The sequence below is a fragment of the Nomascus leucogenys genome, chromosome 7b (genome assembly GCF_006542625.1).
Source record: "Nomascus leucogenys isolate Asia chromosome 7b, Asia_NLE_v1, whole genome shotgun sequence".
NCBI lineage: Eukaryota > Metazoa > Chordata > Mammalia > Primates > Hylobatidae > Nomascus > Nomascus leucogenys.
The window spans coordinates 5,706,466-5,733,260 of NC_044387.1; the positions used below are offsets into that span (position 1 = coordinate 5,706,466).

General features: G+C 57.4%; 1 protein-coding gene across 1 annotated transcript in view; it reads right to left on the bottom strand.

Annotated features, from left to right (window-relative positions):
• Window positions 1-3,682: 3,682 nt before the first annotated feature.
• The window catches only part of PRR5 (proline rich 5), a 36,884-nt gene continuing 13,771 nt past the window's right edge, over window positions 3,683-26,795 (bottom strand). Inside the window, exons 3-8 of the mRNA XM_003281703.2 lie at window positions 17,567-17,615; window positions 14,536-14,593; window positions 9,217-9,308; window positions 8,647-8,787; window positions 6,201-6,336; window positions 3,683-4,580 (exon numbers count right to left, since the gene is read on the bottom strand). Coding sequence (XP_003281751.1) covers window positions 4,105-4,580; window positions 6,201-6,336; window positions 8,647-8,787; window positions 9,217-9,308; window positions 14,536-14,593; window positions 17,567-17,615 — 952 coding nt within the window. The 3' untranslated portion in view covers window positions 3,683-4,104. The remainder of the gene's footprint in view (window positions 4,581-6,200; window positions 6,337-8,646; window positions 8,788-9,216; window positions 9,309-14,535; window positions 14,594-17,566; window positions 17,616-26,795) is intronic.

The following is a 26,795-nucleotide window of genomic DNA, read 5'->3' on the forward strand; positions in this document are numbered from 1 at the left end:
CCAGAGTATTGTGACTACAGGCACGTGCCACCACACTTGGCTAATTTTTAAAATATTTTTTATAGAGACAGAATTTCACCCTGTTGTCCAGGCTGGTTTCCAACTCCTGAGCTCAAGCAATCCACCCACCTTGCCCTCTCAAAATGCTAGGTCTACAGGTGTGAGGCACCGTGCCTGGCTGCAAGCTATTACTTTCATGGTCAGATGGAAAATGACAAATGGGCCCACGCTTATTGTGGGCACCCCTTTGGCCTACACGCTTCCCAGTCCCTCTCTCTTCTTCTGGAGTCTTCCCTTCTCTGGGAGGGGCTTCGGCTGCCGGCATCTCCACCTTCGGGACTCCTCTTCCTCTCCCCAGGGCCAGCACATCCAGAGAGCACGTTCGCCCCCTACCTCGTGATTCCTGGGCTACAGCCCACCCAGCAGCACCTTCCTGAAACGGAGCTAGTCCTTCTGGAGATGAACACCACAGGGTGCAAAGTGGGTGCTTGAGAGGGCACGCGGGGTGGGCATCAGCACTCCAACGGACCCGCCTCTGAGACCTCCTGCCAGGGCTTAGCTGCTGTGTGGTGTACACTTGCACACACACACACACACATGCACACACATACACACCCACCCACTCGCGCGCGCACACACACACCCCCCCAAACACTTGCACACACACATAAACACACAGACACAGACACCCAAACAAATCTGAGCTCTCAGCAGGGGTGCAGTCAGGGTCACTGCGAAGCCTATCATAACCCACCCTGGGTTTTCCTAAGTGCCACCCCCACCCCCCAGACCCTGTCACAGTGCAGGTGAGGCTCACATGTCCCGGCAGGCCCATGGACCCCAAGGCGGGGCTGAAATACAGATTTAGGGTCAGCAGATGGGGCCAGGGCCTGAGATTGTGCATTTGAGAGGTAAGGGGTAGAGCGTTCACGAGAATCCTGCGCAAAACTTACAACAAACACACAAAAGGCAACAACGATAAAGCCGTTTCTAGAACCCCAGCCCTGAAGATGCAGAGGAATCCACCCCCTGGACACCCCAGTGATGCCGATGGTAGACCAACCACGAACTAATTAACCAGCGATTTCACTCTTTTAACAAACCTTAGGGTGTGGGAGACAGAACAGCAAACGTAAGCAGCCGTGTCTGCTCATTTCTGTTGTCAACATAATTTCATCAAGCCCTGACTCTGTGACAAGGCACAGCTCTCCAGGAGGATGCCTGGAAGACCAAACAGGATGCAGGATGGAGCACACGGCCTCCCACGCCTCTTCCCTGAGTCACTCTATTCCTTAAAAGATAAATAAGGGCCGGGTGCAGTGGCTCATGCTTGTAATTCCAGCACTTTGGGAGGCCGAAGTGGGCGGATCACCTGAGGTCAGGAGTTCAAGAGCAGCCTGGTCAACATGGTGAAACCCTGTCTCTACTAAAAATAGAAAAATTAGCCGGGCATGGTGATGCGTGCCTGTAGCCCCAGCTACTCGAGAGGCTGAGGCAGGAGAATCACTTGAACCTAGGAGGCAGAGGTTGCAGTGAGATGAGATTGTGCCACCGCACCCCAGCCTGGGTGACAGAGCGAGACTCTGTTGGGATTACAGGTGTTTACCAATTTATAAGATGTCTGAAGGCAGATCACCTCTGACATCTTTGGGAACAAGGCTGGGACACACACACGCACCCCTCTTGGTGGGCTGCTGCTTTCCGGGAGTGGGAGTGCAGCCCCCTCACCTCCTTGGGGCCCCCACTGAGTCCTGGGAGCTGCTGCAGGGCCCAGACCCAGCACCCACTCTCCTGGATTGCAGCCCCCCAATCTGTGGTTGGGGATGCTGCTGGCTGCTGCCCAGGGGCCTCCCCTCCTGCCCCAGGGCGGGAGGACTGAGAGTTCAGGGCCTCAGTCCTTGGCCCTTGCCAAGGGCCCAAGTGCCAGCCAGCAGGGGCCACCAGTCCCTGGGCCACCCCAGGCCCGGCAGCATCCAGGGGCCAGGGATGCTCGACTCCCCACAATGGAACCCCCACCACGCAGGAGACAGAACACAGGGTCTAGCACTCTGGTATGGACAGAGCCCAGACAGCAACTCCCTGCCACGGCTTCTAGTCTTCTGTCCTCCTGCCTTGAGGTGACTGCTGGGAACCCTTCTGCCCATGTTGCTAATGGTCACCCACTACCCCCCACCTCAGGCCACCTTGGGATCCATGATGGAGCTGGGAGCCAAAGAGGTTGGTTCAGGGATCTTGGCCTCATCAGCCTGGCTGAGTGGTTCTCAGACAAGGTTCTGGCTTTCCCCCAGGCCTGGGTCCCGAGGCTGCTCTTGCTCCCCTACTTGCCCAGCTGAGCCCTGCCTGGGGCACATTACCCATTCCGAGTAGCTTCACAGAGCTCCAGAGGGTTGGTATGCACCCATATCACAGATGACAAAACTGAGGCTCAGCAGAGTCAGAAGCCAGAGCTCCCCCTGCCCCCACCCCTACACCCTCCTATCCTGAGCTGAAGCAGGGGTGCCAGGTCTGCTTCTCCCACCAGAGAGGGAAACTCCTCCATCCAGAAGGCTCTGCCGGGAGACAGCCTGGGCCAGCTCCGGCCGTCACTCAGGGGTCAGGTGATGTCCCCCTCCTGCTCACGCCCGGCTCCCAGCCACCCTCTCCCTCCAATCACACCTGGTTCCCCTGCCCTGGGCCTGTCCTTCATTTACTCAGCACTCCTTCCCCACCTCGAGAAAACGCCATGAGAGGCGAGCACGTGGAAGGCTGCGGGGGTGGCAGATGAGCAGGTGAATGGGGTGTGGAAAGGTGCCTGCCGTCAGAGACCCCCCCACCCCTCCCCATGGAGGCCACGCTGACCCGATGCTTTAAAAGGGCAGGGGTGGCCAGGGAAGCTTGCCCCAGGCCCTGAAAGTTGGGGTGCCCGTGGTGCTGGGCTGGCCTTTGGCTGTCAGTAACATTCGGGCCCCACTGATGGGGGGACAAAGCCCTGCCTGCTGCGGCTGATGGGATATCCTGACCACCCGAGGGCTCGGGGAAAATCTGTCTGGGAATAGTGAGGCTGCAGAGGAGGTCAGAGCAGGTGTTAGTTTGTCCTTCCCAGGGCCAGATGGCCTTCAGCAGGTCACCCCCACCCCCTAGGCCACCTGGGCGCTTCTGTAGCACGGGAGGAGCTGGCAAATCCCGCCCCCACCCCTCCTTCCCTCCTTCAAAGGCTTCAGTGATTCCATCCCTGCCAAGGCCAGGGCAAAGTCAGAGCCAGACTCCTGTGCAGCAGGGCCAGCCCCGCTCCCTACAGCATCCCAGCCCCGCTCCCTACAGCATCCCAGCCCCGCTCCCTACAGCATCCCAGCCCCGCTCCCTACAGCATCCCAGCCCCGCTCCCTACAGCATCCCAGCCCCGCTCCCTACAGCATCCCAGCCCCGCTCCCTACAGCATCCCAGCCCCGCTCCCTACAGCATCCCAGCCCCGCTCCCTATAGCATCCCAGCCCCACTCCCTAGCATCCCAGCCCTTCCTTCCACAACCTCCGGGTCCTCCCATCAGGGACAGGGACGGTGGAGCAGTAGGGAGGCCTGGACAACAGGCACAGGTCTGCCCCCTCCATGCAGACCCTGGGAACCTGCGCTCACTAAAAGGGAGTGAAGGCCTGAGGGTGAGCACCCTGAAGGGGCGTCCCCAGGGCAGGCACTGCAGACATGAGCCAGGTTGACAGGTTTTATTCCACCCCCTTTATGGCCACCCCAGGCAGGAGACAGGTGTGCTGGAGTCTGGTCACTCTGGGGCCCGGTGTGGGCAGAGCCCACCGGGTTGACATTCTCTGTGGGCAGGTGTGGACACCAGAGGGCTGGGGCAGGAGGAGCGTGGGAGTGAGCGGCCGCCCCCGTCTCTGACCCGGCCCCTAGGTAACGCCGACTCAGATGCCTGAAACAGACCTGGGCGGAGCAAGGAAGGCTGATGGTATTTCCAACCCAAACAGAAATACGAAGTGACCGAGGCCAGTGCCGAGGCCGACAGGGCTAGCGGGACGGGACACAGTAAAAAAGTCTCACTCACACACACGCCACATGGACACCCCCGCACATGGGGACGTGTCAGTAAAAACTCAAGGCCAGCTGTGAGGCCTCACACGACACTCTGCCGGCCCCCAGAGCCCTCCAGGTCGGACATGCCAGAGCCCCGGCCCCGGCCAAAGTCAATGAAAATCCCTTCAGAATCCGAGTCCACAGACTCCAGGATCTGGTCCACCAGGTTCTCCGGGCTGGAGCGGGGCAGGGAGCTGCGGGTGAGATCCAAGCCCTGCTCGGGGGGCTGGGTGGTGGGGTACAGTCTGCTGGGGCAGGGCCCTGAGTGGGGCGCCGGGGAGGACCTGAAGGCCCCGGTGGGGCCCTGGCCAGGCGGGTCAGAGAAGGCCTGAGGCTCGGGGCAGGAAGTCATCTCCGACACAGAGTGCCTGCGGATGCTGGTGCCGCCGGCCGCCGCGCCCTCCGCCTCGTGCTCCTGCACGGGGTTCAGCAGAGGCGTGTTGTAGCTCTTGGAGCGCACCACCGGATTCTTGGCCAGCACGTCCCCCGAGCGGGAGCGGCGGAGGAGACGCTTTTCTGGGGAGAGACATGGGCACTGTCACACCAGAGGCCACCTGTGTCCCTGCCCACCTTGGCACCTGCTGCTCGCTGCACACTGGGTCCCTGTGCAGGGGCAGCTGTGCGGAAGGCCCGACCCACGCCGATCCCGGGCCCAGCTCAGCAGGTCCCGCCGCCACAAGCCCTGACACTAGCTCAGGTTCCAGTCTGTCTTCTCCAGCCTAGGCCCAGCCTGGTCACACAGGACCTGAAGTCAAATGCCTGGGTTTGAACCTGCACCCTGCCAGCGACCTGTGTTTGACCTTAGGTAAGTTACCTAACCCCCCGTGCCTCAGTTTCCCCACTTGTGGAAGTGTATGGACTCTGGTACCTGCCGGATGCCTGTACTTTCCTAGGCAGGCACAGCCCCTGCCCCACTGGAGCTGGTGTCCAAGGGGATGGGGGGAGGGCCGAGAAGCCCACAGAGGCGAGCCATGGGGCCAGGTTGTGGGGCTGTGATGGGGGCAGATGGGGACAGGCCCTCTATGTAAGGTCACGGCAGGGATTCCATCATGGGGATGCGGGGAGCCTGCGGCCAGGCAGTTGTAAATGGGCCTCGCTGGCCGCTGCGTGGAGAGTAATAGACTGTCGGGGCCGAGGGTAGACGTGGGGACCCAGGGAGGAGGCCCCTTGGGTCATCTGGGCAGGAGGCAGTGGCACTGGTGGCCAAGGCTGGTCGGGTGGCAAGGTTCAGGCTCCCATTCAGGACCCTGCAGTCCCAAGAGTGGCCACCAGGTGGCAGGAGACACACACGAGCGGCTCAGGGGCCTTTCCCGGACCAGAGGATGGGGGTCCCATCAGGCAGGGGCTGGGGTCCTGCCATCCAGGGCTACACCAAGCCTGGGTGGCTCAAAGTTCTCCAGCAGCCAGGGCACTGTCTGAGCTGAGACACACCAGTGGGCAGGTTTTACACCAGCAGGTGGGGACGGGGAGCCCCTCTGGATGAGGAGGTCGTAGTCCCAAGTGGGCCTTGCCCCAGCTCTGTCCCCTCTGCCTGGGATGCTCCCAGCCTCCAGCTAATGGTGGGTCGTGGAGGGGACTCACTGGTCGGCCTCCCCGGCTGGAAGGGGAGGGCGTGGGCTCGGGCTGGTGCACAGCAGGTACTTAAAGGACATTGCTGAAGGAACCCAGAGGCATCCGTCAAGGGAGCAACGTGGCCAGCTGTGCTGGACGCACCAGGCAGTCCCAGGATGCTGCCTGCCCACAGGGCTCAGCCCGCCCACCCCCAGGCCGAGTCCCTCCCAGCCTGGGTCTCCTAACTGAGCCAGGAGTCCTCAGGCTTCGGCATTTGCACGTTCAGAGCACTCCGCCTGGCCCACTTCTGACTTAAGACAGCACATGAGCGTGGCCTCCTGGGGAACAGAGGCCTGGGGGGGGCTCTCCAACATGTTGCCACATCACCGCTCACGGGGTGCGCCCACTGCCACAGATCCCCACGCCCAGGCCAGCACATGGCAGGCTGGGGGCTGCTGTCCGGCTGAGAACCAGTCTGGACTCAGATCCTGGTTCCGTCGTGGGGCCTCGGCTTGCCCATCTGTTCACAATGGATGGGGCCCGTGGTCACCCCTGCCCCAGCCCAAGGCCCAGGCGGACTCCTACCCAGGATGCAGGAATGGGTGAAGGGCCCCTCGCTGGAGTGGAGGCCGTAGGTGCCCAGGTATGGCGACACCACCTTCTGGACCAGCGTCTCCAGGCGCAGGTAGTCCTCAGTCACGCCCCTGGACTCATGTACCCCCTGCAGGAGAGTGGGGCAGGGGGTAGGGGGGTCATGCACCCGAGCTTGGTGGCTCCAGGCTCTCAACTATATGTCCCACCCACCAGACAGCCTGTCCTCTGCCTCCCGCCTCCCCATTCCCACAGGCTCTCTGTCCCTATGGCAGGACCCACGGTGGCCTCCCAGCCCCTCTCAGAGCATGTGGCCTGAGTCGCTCTGCTGCTCACAGCAGCGTCGTGATCTGGGAGACCGTGGTGTGCCCTGGAAAAAGGCCCTGTGGCCAGATGAGACGGGTGTTCTGCACCTTCCACCCCTCGGAGGGGCCCTGTACTCAAGAGTCCTAGAGGCTTTGGACAGTCTCTCCACAGACACTGGCTGACCCCACGCAGGGAGGGCCAGGCTGCTCACCTGGGGCTCCCTGCCCCATGGGGCCAGGTGCAGTCCCCATCCATCAGGCACCTCCTCACAAGCTCCACTCTCTTCTTCCCATCACTGGCTCGGGCCACCTCCCCGCATCCGGAGCTCTGAAGGGCTCCGCTACCTCCAGGTGTATTTGAGCCAAGGCCTGGGAGATGAGGCTGCTCACCCAGCTGTGCGCTGAGCTGGGACAAAAGCTCTGTGACCTCAGCCCCCAGCACAGAGGGCTGGGAGAAAGGTGACTTATAACGAGTGCTTGCACTCATTAAATGAGTGAATGAATGAATGAATGAATGAATGGAAGACAGCAGGCCTCAAGGGGCTGTCAGGGGGTTCAGGGACAAGATACATGGGTGGAGAATTCTTTTTTTTTTTTTTTGAGACAGAGTTTCGCTCTGTCACCAGGCTGGAGTGCAGTGGTGCGATCTTGGCTCACTGCAACCTCTGCCTCCCAGGTTCAAGCGATTCTCCTGCCTCAGCCTCCCGAGTAGCTGGGACTACAGGCGCGTGCCACCATGCCCGGCTAATTTTTGTATTTTTAGTAGAGATGGGGTTTCGCCATGTTGGCCAGGATGGTCTCAGTCTCCTGATGTTGTGATCTGCCTGCCTTGGCCTCCCAAAGTACTGGGATTGCAGGCATGAGTGACCGCGCCCGGCCACACCCAGGTAGAACTGTAAGTGACAATCCAGCCAGCCAGAGGCGAGGACTAAGCCAGGACTCTTGGGATGGGTGTGGGAGGCCACTCCAGGCAGGGAGTGAGGCACGGTCCAGGCCACGTCCCTGGCAGTGAGCAAAGTTGCCTGAACTCCTGGGGTTTCGGGGCTGGTGCAGGCTCCTATGTCCTGGCCTGTGTTACAACAAGGAGTGGGTGGGACTCCACAGGTGCCCTCAGTAAGGTCACCCACACTAATGCAGGGGACCCCACGTGTCCCTGGAATTGTCTGCCCGTAGGAGCAGTGACTCGGTTGTGAATGACCAAGTCCTCACCTGTCCTGCCAGGGAGGAGGTCTCCCTCTGTTAAAGACTGGGAAGCTGAAGCTGAGACAGCAAAGTCCCTCAAGGGTCCCCGCTTCAACCCAGCCAGGCCTGACCTAAAATCTCTCAACTCCCACCCAGGGCAGCCCCCGCCCTGCACAGCTCCACACTGGCCGCCCCTTCCTTGCTCTGGTTGCCCTGTGAGGGTCCCGAGTGTCCCCACAGACCCTAAAAGATCTTCACGGGGATTCAGAACGATAAAGAGGGCTTTGCACCTGCAAGAGCCGGGGTGTGGCTGGGCTCCCGCCCTTGTTAGCTCATAGCAAGCAGGACTTGGGTCCCCTACCTGTAAAATGGGGTGGCCGGCAGTGACTGTGTGGTCCTGCGACAGCGCGATGAGCCAGCCAACTGCAAAGTGTGGTGCCTGGGAAGGGCAGTGTGCGGAAACCCCCGGCTTGCGGTGGACGCCACTGGGGGCCCCACTCCTTTCTGGGGCAGGCACCCTCTCCCCACTTGCTGTGAGGGGGGCTAACAGCTCTCAGAGTGTCTTCCCCAGAGCTGACCCACTGATGAAAGCCCTCTGGGCAGAAATGACTGGGCCACTGTGTGTGCGTGTGCATGCGTGCACGTACGTGTGTAGTGTGTATGTGCGTGTGCATGTGTGTGTTGGGGGTGGGCACAGCCCCAGGCTGGCCGACACAGGGTGTAAAGGCCCAGCCCTGTGCCCAGGAGGAACAGGTCTGCAGCTTGAGCTCTCCTGAACCCACAGCTCCGACCGACTGCTCCCCGGTCCCTGGCCCTGACAGGCTTCTCCTCTGATCGGGCCCTTCCTTAAGTCTCATGCCCCTAAATCCTCATCTCATGCTCTGCCTGTGGGGACCTGAGCCCAATTACTACCCCACGGTCCCCATGCCCGACCCTGTGCCCACTGTGCCCACCTGCAGCACCAGCAGCATCTGCACGATGGCAGGGGGCACGCGGGCGTGGGCCCGGGCCAGCGCATCCTCTAGCTTCACACTGAGGGTGATGGCGTTCCGGAAGTGCAGCAGGGCCAGCTGACGCACCGATGGCTCCTTGCCCTGTGGACGGAAGGCACCCCACCCCAGCGGCTACGGTCACGTGCGTCCTCATCTCCCCTCTCCAGGCCCTGGGACCCCACAGGGGGAAGAGACCTGCCGACCCTCAGGCCCCTCCACCCCGTTCTCCTCAGATGACCCTGTCCCAAGGATAGAGGGTCCCTTCAGTTTCCTCTGGCGGTGAAAGGGTTACTGTCACAGGGCCCCTACTCTGTGCCTCGCCGCTGGGGGATTCACAGGGAGGGAGGCGTCTGTATCTGCAGCTTGGAGGGGTGGAAACAGGCTCTGAGCAACTCAGGTAGCCCAAGGAGAGCAGCACGGAGCAGAGCAGGTGTGTGCGTACCCGAGCCTGGCAGCCCCCCTCTGCAGAGTGAGGCCAGGGTGGGCACAGCAGGGGCACTGGGCTTCCCTCCCCAGGGCTGGGCTGCCCACCTGCACCGGGTAGAAGATGGCCTGCAGCATGGGCAGCACGTCACTGAAGAAGAAGTCCCAGGTCTCTGCCAGTGAGTCCAGCAGCTTCTGTCCTGTGGGCATGGGGGCCGTCACCACTGGGCCTGACTGGCTCTGGCAGAAGCCTCCACTCACCCAGGATGGGTCGTCAGAGGATGCGGGAGTGGAGGGCCTGGGCTCAGGCCCCTGGCGGCACCTGCCCAAGGTCGATGTTCAGCTCCACAGCTCAGTTGTTCTATGGCCCTGGGCCCACTGCTTAACCTGTCTTCCATTTATAAAATGTGGCAGTAAAGGGATCGGCCTCCCAGAGCTGAGGGCATGAAATGAGACTAAGGCACGGGGAACTTGGCTCAGGGTCTGCTCCTGGCAGATGACAACTGCCAATTCCCAGGTCTTTGTCACACACCAGACCCACACAAGTGAGAGCCACACAGGTATACACCCGGCACAGGTGAGACGTTCACAGGTGAGACCCCTACACATATGCCTGACACAGGTGAGACCTGCACAGGTACACTCGGCACAGCTGAGACCTGCATAGGGGAGACCTGCACAGGTAAGACCCACACAGGTACACCTGGCACAGGTGAGACCTACACAGGTGAGACCCACACAGGTACGCCTGGCACAGGTGAGACCTACACAGGTGAGACCCACACAGGTACGCCTGGCACAGGTGAGACCTACACAGGTGAGACCCACACAGGTATGCCTGGCACAAGTGAGACCCACACAGGTGTGCCTGGCACAGCAGTTTCAACTCACATCCTAGACTCATCAGATCCTCCTAACAACCCGGCTAAGCAGTTGATTTCACCTACCCATCGACCTCCTCCCTCCGTCCTCCACACTATCTGCCCCTCCAACAAACAAACACAGAACACCTACTCTGTGCTAGCCCTGATGCTGGGCACTGGGGACCCAGCTGAGCCCCAAACAGCCACCCATCCATCACATGGCAGGGAAGTGGGACACTGAGCAGGATCATAAGGGCAGTGGCCAGGGGTGATCGACCCCCCACCAAGCAGACAGACGCTGAGCCTCCGAGGAAAGGGTGCACCACGGTCAGTGGCCCAGAGGACCCAGGGCCAGGCCAGCTCTGCCTGTGGTCAGGTCTGGGGATCCACGGAGACCACTTCCAATAGCGGCACCACGTCCAAGGGAGAAGAGGGTGCAGAGGGTCAGGCAGGGAGGGCTTCCTGGAGGAGGTGCGATCCAAGCTGGCTATAGGAGCTGGGCTTGCCAGACTTAGTGGTATGGGGACACATCTTGACAGGTGAGTCTCCGAAGCAGATATGTAGGTAGCAGACATCTGGACCAGCTCTGCAGGATTTCTGTTGGCCTTGGGAGGAACGGTGCCATGCACTGGGTGAGTGACCCTTGTGGGACGGGGACAGCCACCCAAGCTGGCTCTGGGCTCCAGTGGGAGAGGCAACGTGCAGAACCCTTGGCCTTTCTGCCTGGACTGAGTGGAGCTGGGATGAGGACTGCTGGATCCAGGGATGCACAGTCCAAGGACGTGTCCCCAAGGCCTCTGCTGTCCTCTGGAAGCCAGACGAGCAACTGGCGAGAGAGATCTTGGTGTGGGCGTCTCTGAGTGAAGAGGGAAGCGTTGCCGGCTGTCTCTCAGGCTGCACCCCCGGCCAGAACTGCTTTGAGGTTTCCATGGGAATGCGGAGGCTGAACAGGGAGGGACCTTTGCCTTTTTCTCACTCTCTGGGCCCTGCCCCCACTCCCGGAAGCCCCCAGGTTCATGTAGGTTCGAGGGCACTAGGAATGGGACCCGGCCAGGGGCAGCCCCAGGGGCCGGGGGCGAGCTGGACTGGGCCCCATCTTTGGCTCCCGGCCTGGTGGCCAGCCCTCTGCCCTCCCAGGTAGCCCACACCTGGCTCTGAGGGTGACGGGGGCCAGCAGGAATGCCCCGGACGGGCGGATGCTCACCGCCCCGCCGAACTGTGCCCACACACAAAGTGCGTTCAGTTCCCCTCCGCTGCGGCAGGAAGAAAGGCAGCTCAGTTCCCTGGCCGGCTGGGGGGTGGCTCTGGGCACCGGCCAGGCCCGAGTTCTGCTGAGCGCAGGCTGTTCTCCAGCCCACGGGGCGGAAATGCTGCAGAAAGCAGATGTTGTAAAACAGAATCCAGGCCCCAGCTGGAGCCACACGGTGACGAGAGGCCAGGAAGGGCAGCCTTGTGGCTGTTGGGGCTCTCTGCTGGGGACTGTCCTGTGGGGGCCCCTCTGTGGGGCAGTAGGGTTAGTCGGAGGCAGGCATGGGGCGACCCTAGGAAGTTCCTCCAGGCAGACTCAGTGGCATCCTCTATGAAAGGGGCGTGATACATGTCCCCACGTGCGCAGGTCGAAAGCTGAGATGAAACAGCCCTGGGCATTTGCTGCTGGCAGGACGGGGCCGGGTGCGTGCGCGCCGTACCTTGGCTCCAGCCCGGCAGTCGCAGGGGCTGATGCAGGTGAGCGGCCCCACAGAGGCCTTGGCTCCACGCTGGCTCCCACTCTGGGGTTCTCACTGTGGGTGCAGGCCGGTGTCCGTCTTTCTTTATCCGAGTGCTGAGGGCCCTGTGCAGGCCCTGGAAACGAACAACCCTGTTTCAGCCCGTTGGGAGACCCAGGAACAGTGAGGAGCACAGGGCAGTGACAAAAGCCACGCGCTGGGTGGACCAGGTCAAGGGTGTCTGGCGCGGGGACGGCCGAGGCACAGGCACGGAGGCAAGCGTGTAAGGCAGCACAGCTGGGTCATGTGACCCACACCGGGTTTGGATTCCCTGGTGGACAAGCGACGGTAGATCCTAGGGCCTGGCAGAGGACCAGGAGCTCCTGCCCAGAGTTCCCAAGTTTCTGGCTGCCAAAGAGTTGCCCGGCTGCAGCTGGAGCCGATTCCCTTAAGCCGCACACAGAGGCCATCAAACCACAACCCCGGCCGCGGTCCAGCCTTCCTCCCCTTCCTAGGGAGGCAGCCCTCCACCTCAAGGCCGCTCCTCCAGGCTCTCCGCTTCCAGGACCGGCTCTGCCCAGGGGCTGAAGTCCAAGGCCTCCCTGGAGGCTGAGAAGGGGCAGGGAGCAAGGTCCTGGGGCTTCCCCATGGGGGGCCATCACCCACCTCTGGTGGAGGCTCTGTAGGGACAGCTGCAAGGAGCAGGCTCAAGGTGAAGAGCTCCCACTGGGACCCAAGCAGGGGTGGGGAGCAGGAAGGGGAGGCCCCCGAGGCCGCCCATCAGGATGTGGAGGTGGCTATGTCCTCACTGCATGGGGCCGAAAGGGACCAGACATTCCCCTGAACAGACCACACTTTGAGGCCCTACTCAAGGGCCACTGCCTCCAGGCAGCCCTCTCTGACTGCCAAGGTGGAATGAACCCTTTCTTCCCCAGGACACTCCTTCACAATGACATTCATCACACTCAACTGTCACCCTCTGGTCCACGTCTGTGTCCCCAATCGGGCTGTGAGTCCCTGCAGGGCAGAGCCGGGGACTCCTCCATCTCTGGGCCCCCAGAGATCACCTGGGCCTGACATGTAGATAACACTCAAGTGGACAGAGGCTGTTCAACCCCACATTGCTAAGACGGGGGTGCTGAGGCTGGAGAGGAAACCCTGTGTCTGCAGCTATGTGGGAACTGGAGGCCAGCGCCTCAGACCCCCAGCCTAGAGCCCAGTGCCTGTCCCTGAGGCCTGGGGAGGCCAGGCAGGGCTGGCGAGGCGGAAGGGGATGCTGGGCCCCTAGGTGGGGCCTTCCAGGGCTGCCCTCTGCCCCTTCTGCTGGGCAGGCACCCCTGCTGGGGGGCCTGGCAGACCTGGCTGCGCCAGGCAGAGCTCCACTCAAGCCACACAAAACTCCCTTCTCCGAGAGCCCCAGCTCCCCTGGGCCAGATCTGGTGGCCCACCTGACACAGGCACCGCCAGAATGTGCCGCGTCAAGCGAGGGGCGTGGGCGGGCATCTTCCTCAGGTGCCAAATGTTCACAGCTCTGTCCTGCCAGCCTAGATGCTGCCTCCTCCAGGAAGCCTTCCCAGAACCCCCGTGTCTCCCCCACGGTCTGATGGGGGTTCTCATAGCCTCTCTTTGTGTTCCTCTCTTGGCTGGCCCCACCCAACATGTTCAGTGGAGGTGAGGAAGGACCATGACATGCAGCTCCAAGGTCCCCTGGAACATGCCAGGCCTCCGGGCCTGTGTCCTCCTCTGTGGAGTGGGCTAATAGCTCTTTCTCCCAGGGTCAGAGGGAGGCCTGGAGGAGGAGCCTGGGGCAGCAGAGTGAAGAGTATGGGTTTGGGAGCCGGTGGCCTGCTTGGCACCCTGGCTCTACCACGGAGCAGCTGTGTGGCCTGGGCAGGACACCGTGCCTCACTTTCCCCATTTGTTCAGTGCTAACAACGGTGGCTTCTTCACAGGGTTGTGGAAATCAAATGAGTTAGTAGATGTGAAACACTCGGGACAGTCAAGCAGGGAGGGACGCACACGCCCAGTGCACAGATGCTGAACACACGGGTACAGCGCAGGCCCGATCCCAGCACAGGGCCGGGCACTCAGCACAGCCCCAGCAAAGCAGCATCCATGGGAACTGAGTGGCCCCCCTCGCCTGACCCCGCTCCCAGGGCAGCTCGCTCCTGCAAGGATGTGCACACTGCTGCTGCTGCTGCTGCTGCTGCCCGAGGCTCTCAGCCACGGGAAGCCCAACCTGCACGGTGAGGCCGGCGGGGACCTCAGGGCCGTGAGAAGGCAAAGGGTGTGTGCTCTAAAGTCAGGCAGACCTGGGTTTAGTCCCGCCGCCACCCCTGATGTGCACTGTAGCCTTGGGCAAATCTCCTATCATCACCGTGCTCTCCCACTCAGGAACAATAACTTGAAGGTCCCAGTGGGTGGTTGTGAGCCTCGACAGAGAAAATTCAGCTGAGTCCCCCACCCTGTCCCCTCCTCTGTGAGTATCGGTGACCTCAGTCCTAACCCACTTCTCCTCTGACCCCCAAAGACCCAGACAGGAGCCCTCCCAGGCTGCGGGGACAGAGCTCACTAGGGCCGGAAAGCCCCGTGGGCAGGAAGGGGAAGCAGGGGGCTTTTCCCCGACATCTCGTAGCCCTCCTGGGCTCCAGCAAGTTCGGGGGGCAGACCCTCTCCAGGGTCCCCTCTGGGTAAGGATCTCGGCCCTGCTGCCCTAAGGCTATACGCGGTCCTTCCAAGCCCTCTGGACCAGAGAGCCACACCTCGCGCCCAGAGGCCCCCAGCGCGAGGCCCAGCAGTTCAGCAGCCAGCCAGTACCCAGCATGGCCCAGAGCGGCCACAAAGGGGCCCACACTCACCCTCGTAGAAGCGAATCTTGTCCCGAAGGATCACCATGCCTTTTGTCAGCAGCTGGTTCTGAAGGTAAACACAGAGGGGCTGTCACCGCCCTTGTGGATGCCCTGGGGTGTCCTGGCCATCCCTCGGGATGGCCCCTGAGAGTCCATCCACCAGTGAGCAGCCGAGGCTTAAAGGGGGAGGAGACTCACTGAGGTCCTTCCACCTGCTGCAGGGCCTGAGCATCAGTTCACCCAGGGGGGCAACTGACCCAACCCTGGGTTGTCACGAGACAGGAGGTGGCCACACGGACATCCCGAGAGACGGGCAGGGCCTAGAGCTCCTTGCACTGGGCTCAGCTGGGCAGGCAGATGCCTGGCATGTCCCACAGTGAAGAAAGGACTTTGCAGCAAGAGGTGGCTCTGATTACCAAAGGCCAGGCCTGTCAGCTGCCATCCTACCTCAGGGACCCTGCACGCACTGCCTGGAGTGGCTCGGCCGAGAACCACGCTGTGTGGTCTCAGCAACCCAAGCACCCGCCAACGAAAGCATGGACCACAAAATGCGGCCCATCCACACAAGGAAATGAAGCACTGGCTTGTGCTCCAATGAGAAAGAACCTGATGCTAAGAGAAAAAGTCCAGACAAAAGTCCACACGCCGTGTGATGCCACCGATACGAAATGTACAGAATCGGCTGGGCACGGTGGCTCACGCCTGTAATCCCAGCACTTTGGGAGGCTGAGGCGGGCAGGTCACCTGAGGTCAGGAGTTCGAGACCAGCCTGACCAACATGGAGAAACCCCGTCTCTACTAAAAATACAAAATTAGCCAGGCGTGGTGGTGCATGCCTGTAATCCCAGTTACTCGGGAGGCTGAGGCAGGAAAATCGCTTGAACCCAGGAGGTGGAGGTTGCGGTGAGCCAAGATCACGCCACGGCACTCCAGCCTGGGCAACAAGAGCGAAACTCTGTCTCCAAAAAAAAAAAAAAAAAAAGAAATGTACAGAATCGGCAAATCCAGAGACAGAACGTGGATGAGTGGGTGCCTCGCGCTGGGGAGCGTTTGGGGAGGGGTCGGGATTACCAATGGGTACAGGGTTTCTTTTTGGCATGGTGAAAAAGTCCCAGAATTAGATGGGGTGAGGTTGTACAATTTTGTGAATATATTAAAAACCCACTGGGCGCAGTGGCTCACACCTATAATCCCAGCACTTTGTGAGGCTGGGACAGGAGGATTGTTTGAGCCCAGGAGTTCAAGACCAGACTCTGGACAACACAGCAAGACCCCATCTCTACAAAAAATTAAAAAATTAGCCAGGTGTGGTGGCATATGCCTATGGTCCCAGCTACTCAGGAGGCTGAAATGTGAGGATCTCTTGAGCCTGGGAGGTTGAGGCTGCAGTGAGCCATCATCATGCCACTGTACTGCAGCCTGGGCAACAGAGCGAGACGCTGTCTCAAACGACACAATGACTAAAAACCATTAAATTGTTCACTTTAAAAGGGTAAATCGTGGCTGGGCGCGGTGGCTCACGCCTGTAATCCCAGCACTTTGGGAGGCCGACGCGGGCGGATCACGAGGTCAGGAGATCGAGACCATCCTGGCTAACACAGTGAAACCCCGTCTCTACTAAAAACACAAAAAAATTAGCCGGGTGTGGTGGCGGGAGCCTGTAGTCCCAGCTACTCGGGAGGCTGAGGCAAGAGAATGGTATGAACCCGGAAGGCGAAGCTTGCAGTGACCGGGGTCGTGCCACTGCACTCCAGCCTGGGCGACAGAGGGAGACTCTGCTCCAAAAACAAACAAACAAACAAACAAACAAAAAAGGTGAATCATATGGCATGTGAATTATACCTCAATAAAGCTGTTAAATAACAATTTTTTTTAAACCCCTAAAACAATATGATGCGAGGGATCACAGGCTCATCCTCACCCCACCCACTGGGCAAGGTGGGTGCCTCACTCCCAGCCTGCACGAGATGCCCCTGTGCTGAGCAGGGCCCTGGGCACCGCAGCAGCCCTGGAAGCTACAGGGGCACCAGGCCAGGCCTCAATGGCTGCCCTCCCTACCGGTGTGCCCGCAGGCAGGTCGTTTCACCTCTCTGAGCGCCAGCTTCCACCATACCGCACGTGTGTGCATTGACAGTGCAGGCCTATTGGCCAGACGGGGTGCTGCAAAGGTGAAATGCTGCAGTACCTGGGACAGACACTGGGTGATGCTGATGACACAGCCACCATTGCCACTGCGCAGCTCAGTGGGGCCACGCACACCCCAAACCCACATGGACATCCCAGGAGTTTCAGGGGAGATAATGACAACACTTGGAGTTGATCCGTGCCAGGCACAGCGCTAAGAATTCACCGCATCTTGACTGGGCGCAATGGCTCTCCTGTAATCCCAGCACTTTGGGAGGCCTAGGCAGGCAGATCACCTCGAGGTCAGGAGTTTGAGGCCACCCTGGCCAACATGGTGAAACCCTGTCTCTACAAAAATACAAAAATTAGCCGGGCATGATGGTGGGTACCTGTAATCCCAGCTCCTCGGGAGGCTGAGACGGGAATTGCTTGAACCTAGGAGGCAGAGGTTGCAGTGAGCTGAGATCGCGCCACTGCACTCCAGCCTGGGCAACAGAGCAAGACTCTGTCTCAACAACAACAACAACAACAACAACAACAACAACAAAACAAAAGACAAAAACAAGAATTAGCCAGGCGTGGGGGTGGGCACCTGTAATCCCAGCTAATCAGGAGGCTAAGGTGTGAGAATCGCTTGAACCCGGGAGGTGGACGTTGCGGTGAGCTGGGATCATCACGCCATTGCACTCCAGCCTGGACGACAGAGTGAGACTATCTCAAAAAAGAATTCATCTCGTCTTATCATTTAACCTCCACAACATTCCACGTGGCTAGATAAGTAACAAGGCGGGTCCTTGGAATCGCAGGCAGACAGTGGGGGAGCCGGCGCTCCACAGCCCCAGGGGCAGGTGAGCCCTTGTGCTTTCTGGCTGGCTCATGAGGCAGGCCCAGCCTGGCTGGAGCAAGACCCACCTACCTGCAGGTACTCCGTGAAGAAGGATCCCAGCTCTGTCTTCAGCAGCTGCCTGTGGATGGGAGGGGAGACAAGAGTGAGTCCCAGACCACACGGCACTGGCATGGGGGACCCAGGGACTGGGGTGGGGCCTCCTGGGCAGTGGGAGACCAGCATGCTCAGCCCAAACACATGGGGAGTGGACAAGTCTCACCTGTCCAGACCTGCAGGGGCTGGGTCGGCCACACAACTGGAGCCTCCATGGTCCGCAGTGGCGGCTCGTCACCTAGATCCCTGCACTCATGTCACAGCAGAGGAAGCCAAGGGGTCCTCAAAGGGAAGACAGTGGCCTCTGCATCTCACACCCTCTGGAGAGACACCTGGCAGGGCTGGGCCTGCAACACTTGGTTCGCTCCTGCCTTCCACCTGCCCGAATCCCGGATGCCACGGGCTCCTCCTCTCTCCCCCTGCAGAGCTTCTTCCCAAGTGTTTACTCTTTATTCCAGAGAAGCTCACTCAGTCTTCACCAACCCAGCTGCAGGCATTCACCGGGGCTCCCCTTTTATTACAGGGGAGGCAAGAGAGGCTCACAGAGGTCAAGACACCAGACCAGGGCCACATGGGACATGCCAGAGCTGAGATCTGAACCTCCTCCTTGGCATTCAACACTGACAATTCCTCCTTTCCTCTCTACACACCTCCAAGGCCTGAGAGAATGGGAGCACCATATTCCACACCAGCCAGGCTGAAAGCACACAGGCACTGTCAGCGCTGAGGCCCCAGATATGACCTCCCAACATTCTGAACCAAATACATCAGAAATCTTACTTTTTAGATTGCTATTCTCTTTAGGAAAACTTTTTTATTTATTTATTTTTTGAGACGAAGTTTTGCTCTGTCACCCAGACTGGAGTGCAGTGGCGCAATCTCAACCTAGAGGTTGCGGTGAACCCGGGTTCAAGCGATTCTCCTGCCTCAGCCTCCCGAGTAGCTGGGACTACAGGCGTGCACCACCAGGCCCGGTTAATTTTTGTATTTTTAGTAGAGACGGGGTTTCACCATGTTGGCCAGGCTGGTCTCGAACTCCTGACCTCAAGAGATCCACCCGCCTTGGCCTCCCAAAGTGTTGGGATTACAGGTATGAACCACCACACCCCGCCTAGGAAAACTTTCTAATCAGTCCTGAATTATAGGCAGTCCTCTCTTTGCATGGCTCTGATACATACAAGTTTCAGTTATCCTGGTTAAGTTAAATAACAGCAGTCACCCAACCGCATGGTTCAAATTTCGGTTCTCGGCATATTAACTGGGTAACTGCATAAAGTACAAGCTCTGCTGCCTGCTCTCCAGTCCACAAATCAAAATGTAGATAACAGATGTGTATAATGATCACTGACCAATTGCAACACTTTTTTCAAAGTCAGTCTCTGATGGTCCCTGAGTATCTGTCAGCAGTTCATGCACAGACAGCAAAGTGTGACCTGTGTTACCTCCTTGTCTGCCAGTGTAAAACCCATGTGGTATTCTGTAAAAATGGATACAAGAAAAAGCAACTGGCCAACACAGATGGAAGTGCAGCAAATCAATGAAAAACGATCATGTTCTGAACAGGCAAACACTGCTCAAAATACTATGTTCCCATTGTTTTATTTTTTATTTTTATTTTTGGAGATGGAATCTCACTCTGTCACCCAGGCTGGAGCGCAGTGGTGTGATCTTGGCTCACCGCAACCTCCACCTCCCAGGTTCAAGTGATTCTTCTGCCTCAGCCTCCCCAGTAGCTGGGCTTACAGGCGCATATCATCACGCCCAGCTAATTTTTGTATTTTTAGTAGAGACAGGGTTTCACCATGTTGGCCAGGCTGGTCTCGAACTCCTGACCTGAGGTGATCCACCTGCCTCGGACTCCCAAAGTGCTGGGATTACAGGCGTGAGCCACCGTACCTGGCCCCAATGTTTTAAATTATAGTGCACTAAATATTCATTTTACTGTACAATCTTTTTCATTTCTCTGTATGGTTACAACCAAACAGTAAAATATGTTGGTTATGTTTATAACCAATAGACCAATAGTACAACAGCTTTCAATGTTCTGACAGGCTTTGGCCGGGTGTAGTAGCTCATGCCTGTAATCCCATCACTTTGGGAGGCTGAGGTGGGCGGATCACCTGAGGTCCAAAGTTCGAAACCAGCCTGGCCAACATGGTGACACTCTGTTTCTACTAAAAATGCAAAAATTAGCTGGGCATGGTGGTGGGCGCAAAATGCAAAAATTAGCTGGGCATGGTGGTGGGCGCAAAATGCAAAAATTAGCTGGGCATGGTGGTGGGCGCCTATAATCTCAGCTCCTCGGGAGGCTGAGACAGGAGAATTGCTTGAACTCGAGAGGCGGAGGTTGCAGTGGGCCGAGATTGCACCACTGCATTCCAGCCTGGGTGGCAGAGAGAGTATCTGTCTCAAAGAAAAAAAACAGTTTTTAAAGATTATGGAACAATTGTCATTTTCCCCGTGGTTTACTAAGATCGCACAGTTTCAATGTGTAGTCATTTTGGAAGCCCTGCATTGTGCCGCAAAGAGAGGACTGGCCGGAGTTTTCAAAAGCAACATGCTGGGAAAAAAAAGCCCAAATAAGGCTTGCTTCCTGCCAGCTGCCTATCCTTTTCACTGTGCCCCTGGCCACCAGGAGTCGGAGGGTGACAAAGTCTCCTGTTCCTGCTCCGGTCAGCTCTCTCAACCATGGATCTGGGGGGGCTGGTGGAGGTGCAATAAACATACCATCCCCCCATACACAGTGAGTGCATGCTCTAGTCCTCAGAGGCCCTTTTGGGGTGGCTGTACTTTATATTCCTGGAGAAGCTGTAAGCTGGACCCCAGTTCAGGGCTGGCTGCCCCCACCATGCTATGAGGTGTGGGATCTGGGAGCTAAGTGAAGCCCAGAGACGTGGCCTGGGCTGAGGGAACCAGCACTCAGGTGCTGGGATGGGGGTGGCTCCTGCTCCTGCACCGGGCCATCACCAGAGCTTGGGGATCGGGCAGTACTGCAGGTGCACGGAAGCACAGGGCAAAATAGTAACGTTCTTGCACAGCTCTGTGGGCAGTGCTGAGGCAGGCCAGTCACAGGCCTCCGTTCACAGCCACCTGACAGGTGATGTTAGTGTCCCCATTTTATGGATGGGGAAGCTGAGGTTCAGGCTAACAGCGCAGCTGAGTGGTTCCAGCCCTGGAGCCTGGCCCTGCTCCTGGCCAGCAGCTTCTCTTAGTAGCAGGACTGGCTTTGAGGCCTAACATCCTCCCTTGCACAACTGTGAAATCAGCGCAGTGGCATTAACAAGGCTGAGGTTCATCCTGTGATCACAGACATTGGTGCCCCGAGTGACCCTTGGCAGGCAGCCCCCGCCCCAGCCGTCCCCCCAACCTTCTCCTACTATCCCCGGGACCTGTCCTCTGGTCCTCCAAGGACCAAGCTGTGACCTCAACCTCATAGAGTGATCCCCACGTCCACGCAGTATCTGTCTCAAAGTTACCGCAGGCATTACTTGCAGGGCCACTTTGGGTGATGCCAGAGAGCAGGGCACCAGGTGAGAAGGGAGGGTCTTCATAGAAGGCATGAGGCTGAGCCCGAGGGCGTCTGCTCAGCAAGTCAGGGCTGGAGGGCAGGCCCCAGTGCTTGCTAGCACGCCATGTGACTCTGGACGAGACCCCTTCCCTGTCTGGGCCTCGGCACCCTTGTCTGTGGCCTGAGATCCATGTGAACATACAGCAGGAGGTGAGGCAGGAGAGTAGGGTCTGGAGGCAGGGAACCTAAGGTCAATTCACACTAACTTCCTAGAACTAAATCCAAAGGAAGTCCCCAATATTCCATGCCCAAGTAACAAAAGGACCAGACGCTACTTCCTTTGCAACCCTCTTTTCTGCACGGCAGATGAAAACCTGCAAGGACCTCTGATTAGTCCCCTACCACAATTGGTTGGGCCAAGTCTTCATCTGCATAGGAGTATAACTTTGTAACTTCAGCTTCTGATTGGTCACTTTACACAACCAACTGGACGTTTGCATAGGGTGCTTCACTCACTTCAGGTTCTGATTGGTCGCTTTCCACAATCAATCACAATGCTTGTGGGCCACTACTTCATTTACATAGGGTGTACACCAAGTAATCAATGGGAAAGCTCTTTCAACCCCAGAAAATTCTGTAACCAGGCCCTTGAGCTGCTTGCCTGCTCCCACCCTGGGGAGTGTGCTTTCGTTTTCAATACATCTCTGCTTTTGTTCCTTAATTCTTTCGTTGCTTTGTTTGTATGTTTTGTTCAATTCTTTGTTCAAAGCACCAAGAACCTGGACACTCTCCACTGGTAACAGAGGGCCCCGGAGTCAACTGGGATCAGGAGCAGCTGGAGCCCAGATGAGTGCTGGCTCTCTTCCTGCCCATGATGAGTGCGGGCGTGAATGCTGACGAAGGAATAAATGAATAAATGAATGCCTCCTTCAGGACCAAATGGCCCCTCAGCTCACAAGGGCTGGAAATCCCGGGGAGGCCCTAACGAAGCCCTACCTGGGGCGGCTCCAACCCACTGGCCACCCCTCAGGCTCCCCTTGCCTCTTCTGACATTTCCTCTCACCCCGCAGCTCACACTGAATGAACTCAGTGCACTCCTTTTCTGGGCAGGGGTGAGGGGCATCACTGGCTGAGCATCACCCCCATTTACACTGTTCCCACCAACTCTCCCGGACCCCAATGAGAGCACAGACGCGGCCTCAGATCTGAACTGACCACAGGCTGACGATGAGTGGCCAGTTCGGGCCCCACTGCCCCTGGCCAGGAATGCTGCCAAAGGCCTCGTCCACCTCTCAAGCCTGTAGGTAGTGGGTGCTCACAATTAATGCTAAATAGATGGGCGACTTCCACTTGGCAGCTGCCAGCACCTGGGTTCCCCTCATTCCTGACCTGTGAGACCCCTTCCAGGCAGGGGAGGGGTCGCACACCAACTCCAGCCACGCAAAAGCCCTACAAGATGGGAACCATGTTCATTCCAGAGATGGGGAGACTGAGGCTCTGGGAGCACACTGTTGAAGTCAAAGGCTGGACCAGGGAACCCAAGGTTGGAGCCCTAGTCCTGCAGATAAAAAACAGGCATCCTTCCTACAGGACACGAACAGAGGGCCTGCCCAGTCCGGGATTGTGGGAAACTTCAAAGTCAAGTAGCTTAAATCCAAACAGCACCTCTGGCCTGCATGTGAGACCTGCTGCTGACAGGCAGCGGGCATGGCCACCTGGCCTGAGCTGAGTTGAGCATGGGCTCCCTGACAGTGGGAGGGGACCACTCCCTAAGGGGAGCCCCATGCATGCTAGGAATAGAGGACATCATGCCAGGGAGGGAGAAGAGGGGGTGTGGGTGGACTCACATCACAGGAGGGAAGCCCAGGGGATGAAGCTGCAGCAAATCCCAGGCCCTAGAGGCTAGCAGGCCACAGAGGGGATGGCCTGGGTGTACGTGGGATGTCAGCCTCAAGAGAGACAGCTGTGGGAAGGGTCTGCAGGGCCAGAAAGCAGAGGCTGGGACACCCCATCCAGGTGGTTTGCTGCTTCCTGGGTGCAGCTAGGCCAGCAGGACCTGCTGCTGGAGTTGAGCAGGGACAGATCATCTGTGACTTGGCCAGGAGCCAGCAGGAGAGGGCCTGCAGGGAGCAGGTGGCCCCAGCTCCTGTCCATGAGCTCCTGAGCTACCCTGAGGACTCAGAGGCACGCTTCTCACGGTCAAAGGCAGAGCAGTATAAGCCACATGGGACGCTAGAAGAGACACCCCGGCTGTATTCTGCAGGGACAACATAGGCGGCACATAGCAGCCCAGGCCACTAAGCACAGGGGAAGTGGACTTCATGGCTGAGCACAACGAGGGCGCCCGGGGCCTCAGATTCTGTCTAAGAGGGTGGGTCACATAATAATGACATGTCAGGCATAATGTCTCCAAAGCCATCAGGATATAAAGAGGTTTGGGTCCTTAAATCCGCAGCCCTCTGGACAGAGAATGACTTATTTGTTAAGATTTTTTTCTTGTTTTCTCAGCCAGGTGCAGTGGCTCATGCCTATAATCCCAGCACTGAGGCAGGAGGACTGTTTGAGCCCAGGAGTTTGAGACCAGCTTGGGCAACAGAGCAAGACCTCGACTCTACAAAAAATAAAAAAAATTAGCTGGGCTTGGTGCTGGACGCCTTTAGTCCCAGCTATTCAGGAGGCTGAGGTGGGAGCATCACTTGAGCTCACAAGTTGCAGGCGGCAGTGAGCTATGTTCACGCCACTGCTCTTCAGCAACAGGTCGAGACCTAGTCCCTTAAAAAAAAAAATAGAAAAAGATTTTTCTCTGCCTGTAAAAATGATTATACAAAGTGTGTTCATTTCTGTACCTTAGGAGGAAGAAAGGTGATCAAAGGAAGGGATCAAGAAAATAGCTAGACAACTGGACATTATACAAATTAAAACTTTTTGTGTTTCAAAGGACACAGAAAGAAAGTGAAATGACAGCTCACAGAATGGGAGGAAAGATTTACAAACCAGTATCTAACAGACTCTAGATCCACAATATATAAAGAACTCTCATAGCTCAATAATACAAAGACAAATAACCCAACTGAAAAATGGGCAAGGGATGGGAACAGACAGTTCTCCAAAGAAGATATCTAAATGACCAATAAACACCTGAAAAGATGCTCAATATCATCAGTCATCAGGGAAATGCAAATCAAAACCACAAACAGATGCCACTTCTCAGAATGAAAGCACTGGAAATTAACATGTGTTGGTGAGAGCGTGGACAAACTGAACTCTCCCGCCCTGCTTATATGCTGCTAAGTGGGACAGTGAAATGGTACAGCCACAGTGGGAAAGGCGAGAGTACCTCAAAAAGATAACCACAGAGTTATCATGGGACCCAGCAATTCCACTGGTAGGTATACAAACCTAAGAGAAATGAGGCCAGGTGCGGTGGCTCAGGCCTGTAACCCCAGCACTTTGGGAGGCTGAGGCTGGCAGATCACTTGAGGTCAGGAATTCAAAGCCAGCCTGGCCAACACAGTGAAACCCTGTCTCTACTAAAAATATAAAAATTAGCCAGGCGTGGTCATGCACACCTGTAATCCCAGCTACTCGGGAGGCTGAGGCACAAGAATCGCTTGAACCCAGGAGGCAGAGGTTGCAGTGAGCCAAGATCGCCCCACTGCACTCCAGTCTGGGCGACAGATCAAGACTCAGTCTCAAAAAAAAAAAAAAAAAAAAAAAAAAAAAAAGATGAAAACATGCATCCACACAAATTCTTGCACACAGATGTTCACAGCAGCGTTATTCATCACAGCCAAAAGGTAGAAAGAATCCACGTCCATCAGCCGAGGTGGATGTGCATATGCTGTGCTTTCCATACACACAATGGAATATGACATGGCATGAAAAGAAGTGAAGCAGGCAGGCCGGGTGCAATGGCTCACGCCTGTAATCCCAGCACTCCGGGAGGCCGAGGCAGGTGGATCACCTGAGGTTGGGAGTTCAAGACCAGCCTGACCAACATGGACAAACCCCGTCTCTACTAAAAATACAAAATTAGCCGGGCGTGGTGGCACATGCCTGTAATCCCAGCTACTCGGGAAGCCGAGGCAGGAGAATCGCTTGAACCCGGGAGGCGGAGGTTGCGGTGAGCCGAGATCATGCCATTGCACTCCAGCCTGGGCAACAAGAGTGAAACTCCATCTCAAAAAAAAAAAAAAAGGATAAAAGCGAAGCAAGGGTACGTGTTCCTCCCTGAGCGGACCTCAAGAGCACTGCACTGAGTGAGAGAAGCCAGGCATGAAGGGCCACCCGCTGTACCTCCATTGATATGGAATGTCCAGAATAGGCACATCCACAGACAGAAAGCTGTCTGTGGTCATTCCCAGGACTGGGGAAAGGGTAATGAGGAGGGGCTGCTAAAGCTTTCTCGCTGGGGTGATGAAAATCTCCTGGATACCGGGCATGGTGGCTCACGCCTGGAATCCCAGCACTTTGAAAGGCTGAGGCGGGTGGATCATCTGAGGTCAGGAGTTTGAGACTGGCCTGGCCAACATGGTGAAACCCTGTCTCTACTAAAAATATAAAAATTAGCCAGGCGTGGTGATGCATGCCTGTAATCCCAGCTACTTGGGAGGCTGAGGCAGGAGAATCGCTTGAACCCGGGAGGCAGAGGTGGCAGTGAGCTGAGATCACACCACTGCACTCCAGCCTGAGCAACAAGAGTGAAACTACACCTCAAAAAAAAAAAAAAAAAAAAAAGGGTAGTGGGGGGACCATTTGGATGCTGGTGTAATCAATGTCTCTAGTAACAGACTTGACTCCCTCATGGGATCAAAGCTAGTGACCAATTATGGGTTTAATGCATAATTAAAGTCATTTCATTTTTTTTCTTTTGAGACAGGGTCTTACTCAGTCACCCAGGCTGAAGTGCAGTGGCACAGTCTTGGCTCACTGCAAGCTCCTCCTCCGGGCTCACATGATTCTCATGCCTCAGCCTCCTGAGTAGCTGGTACTATAGGTGCCTGCCACCATGCCCAGCTAATTTTTTGTATTTTTGGTAGAGACAGGGTTTCGTCATGTTGCCCAGGCTGGTCTTGAACTCCTGAACGCAAGCAATCCTCCTGCCTCGGCCTCCCAAAATGCTGGGATTACACGGTGAGCCACTGTGCCCAGGCTAATGTCATTGAATTTAATGTGGCCACGCCGTCCAGAAGAAGAGCCAGGGTAGGGCAGGAGGCTGAACAACCCAGCGGCCCTGATGTCAGGGGCTTGAGCTCCAGCTCTGTTCATTATTAGCCCTGTGACCTCAAGCAACCCACGTCAACCGCTCTGTGCCTCAGACTCCTCACCTGTAAAATGGAGATAACAAGGCATCCACTCCTCAGGGCTGCAGTGAAGAGTGGATGAGTATTTTTTAATTTACTTTTAAAAAACGTTAACACATATTAATAGAGAAGGTGTCTTGCCATGTTCAGCCCAGGCTGGTCTCAAACTCCTGGCCTCTAGTGATCCCCCTACCTTGGCTTCCCAACGTGCTGAGATTACAGGCATGAGCCACTGCTCCAGGCCATGGACGGGTTTGGCGTGAAAAACTCTTGGTCTAAGGCTGGCAAAGAGCAAGGCTTCAGTAAAAAGACCCTGCTGTTATTCCTTAAACATTCCAGCACTTCATTCTGAACTGGCTAAAAAGAAGTTGCCCCAGATAACCTAACTGTCCAG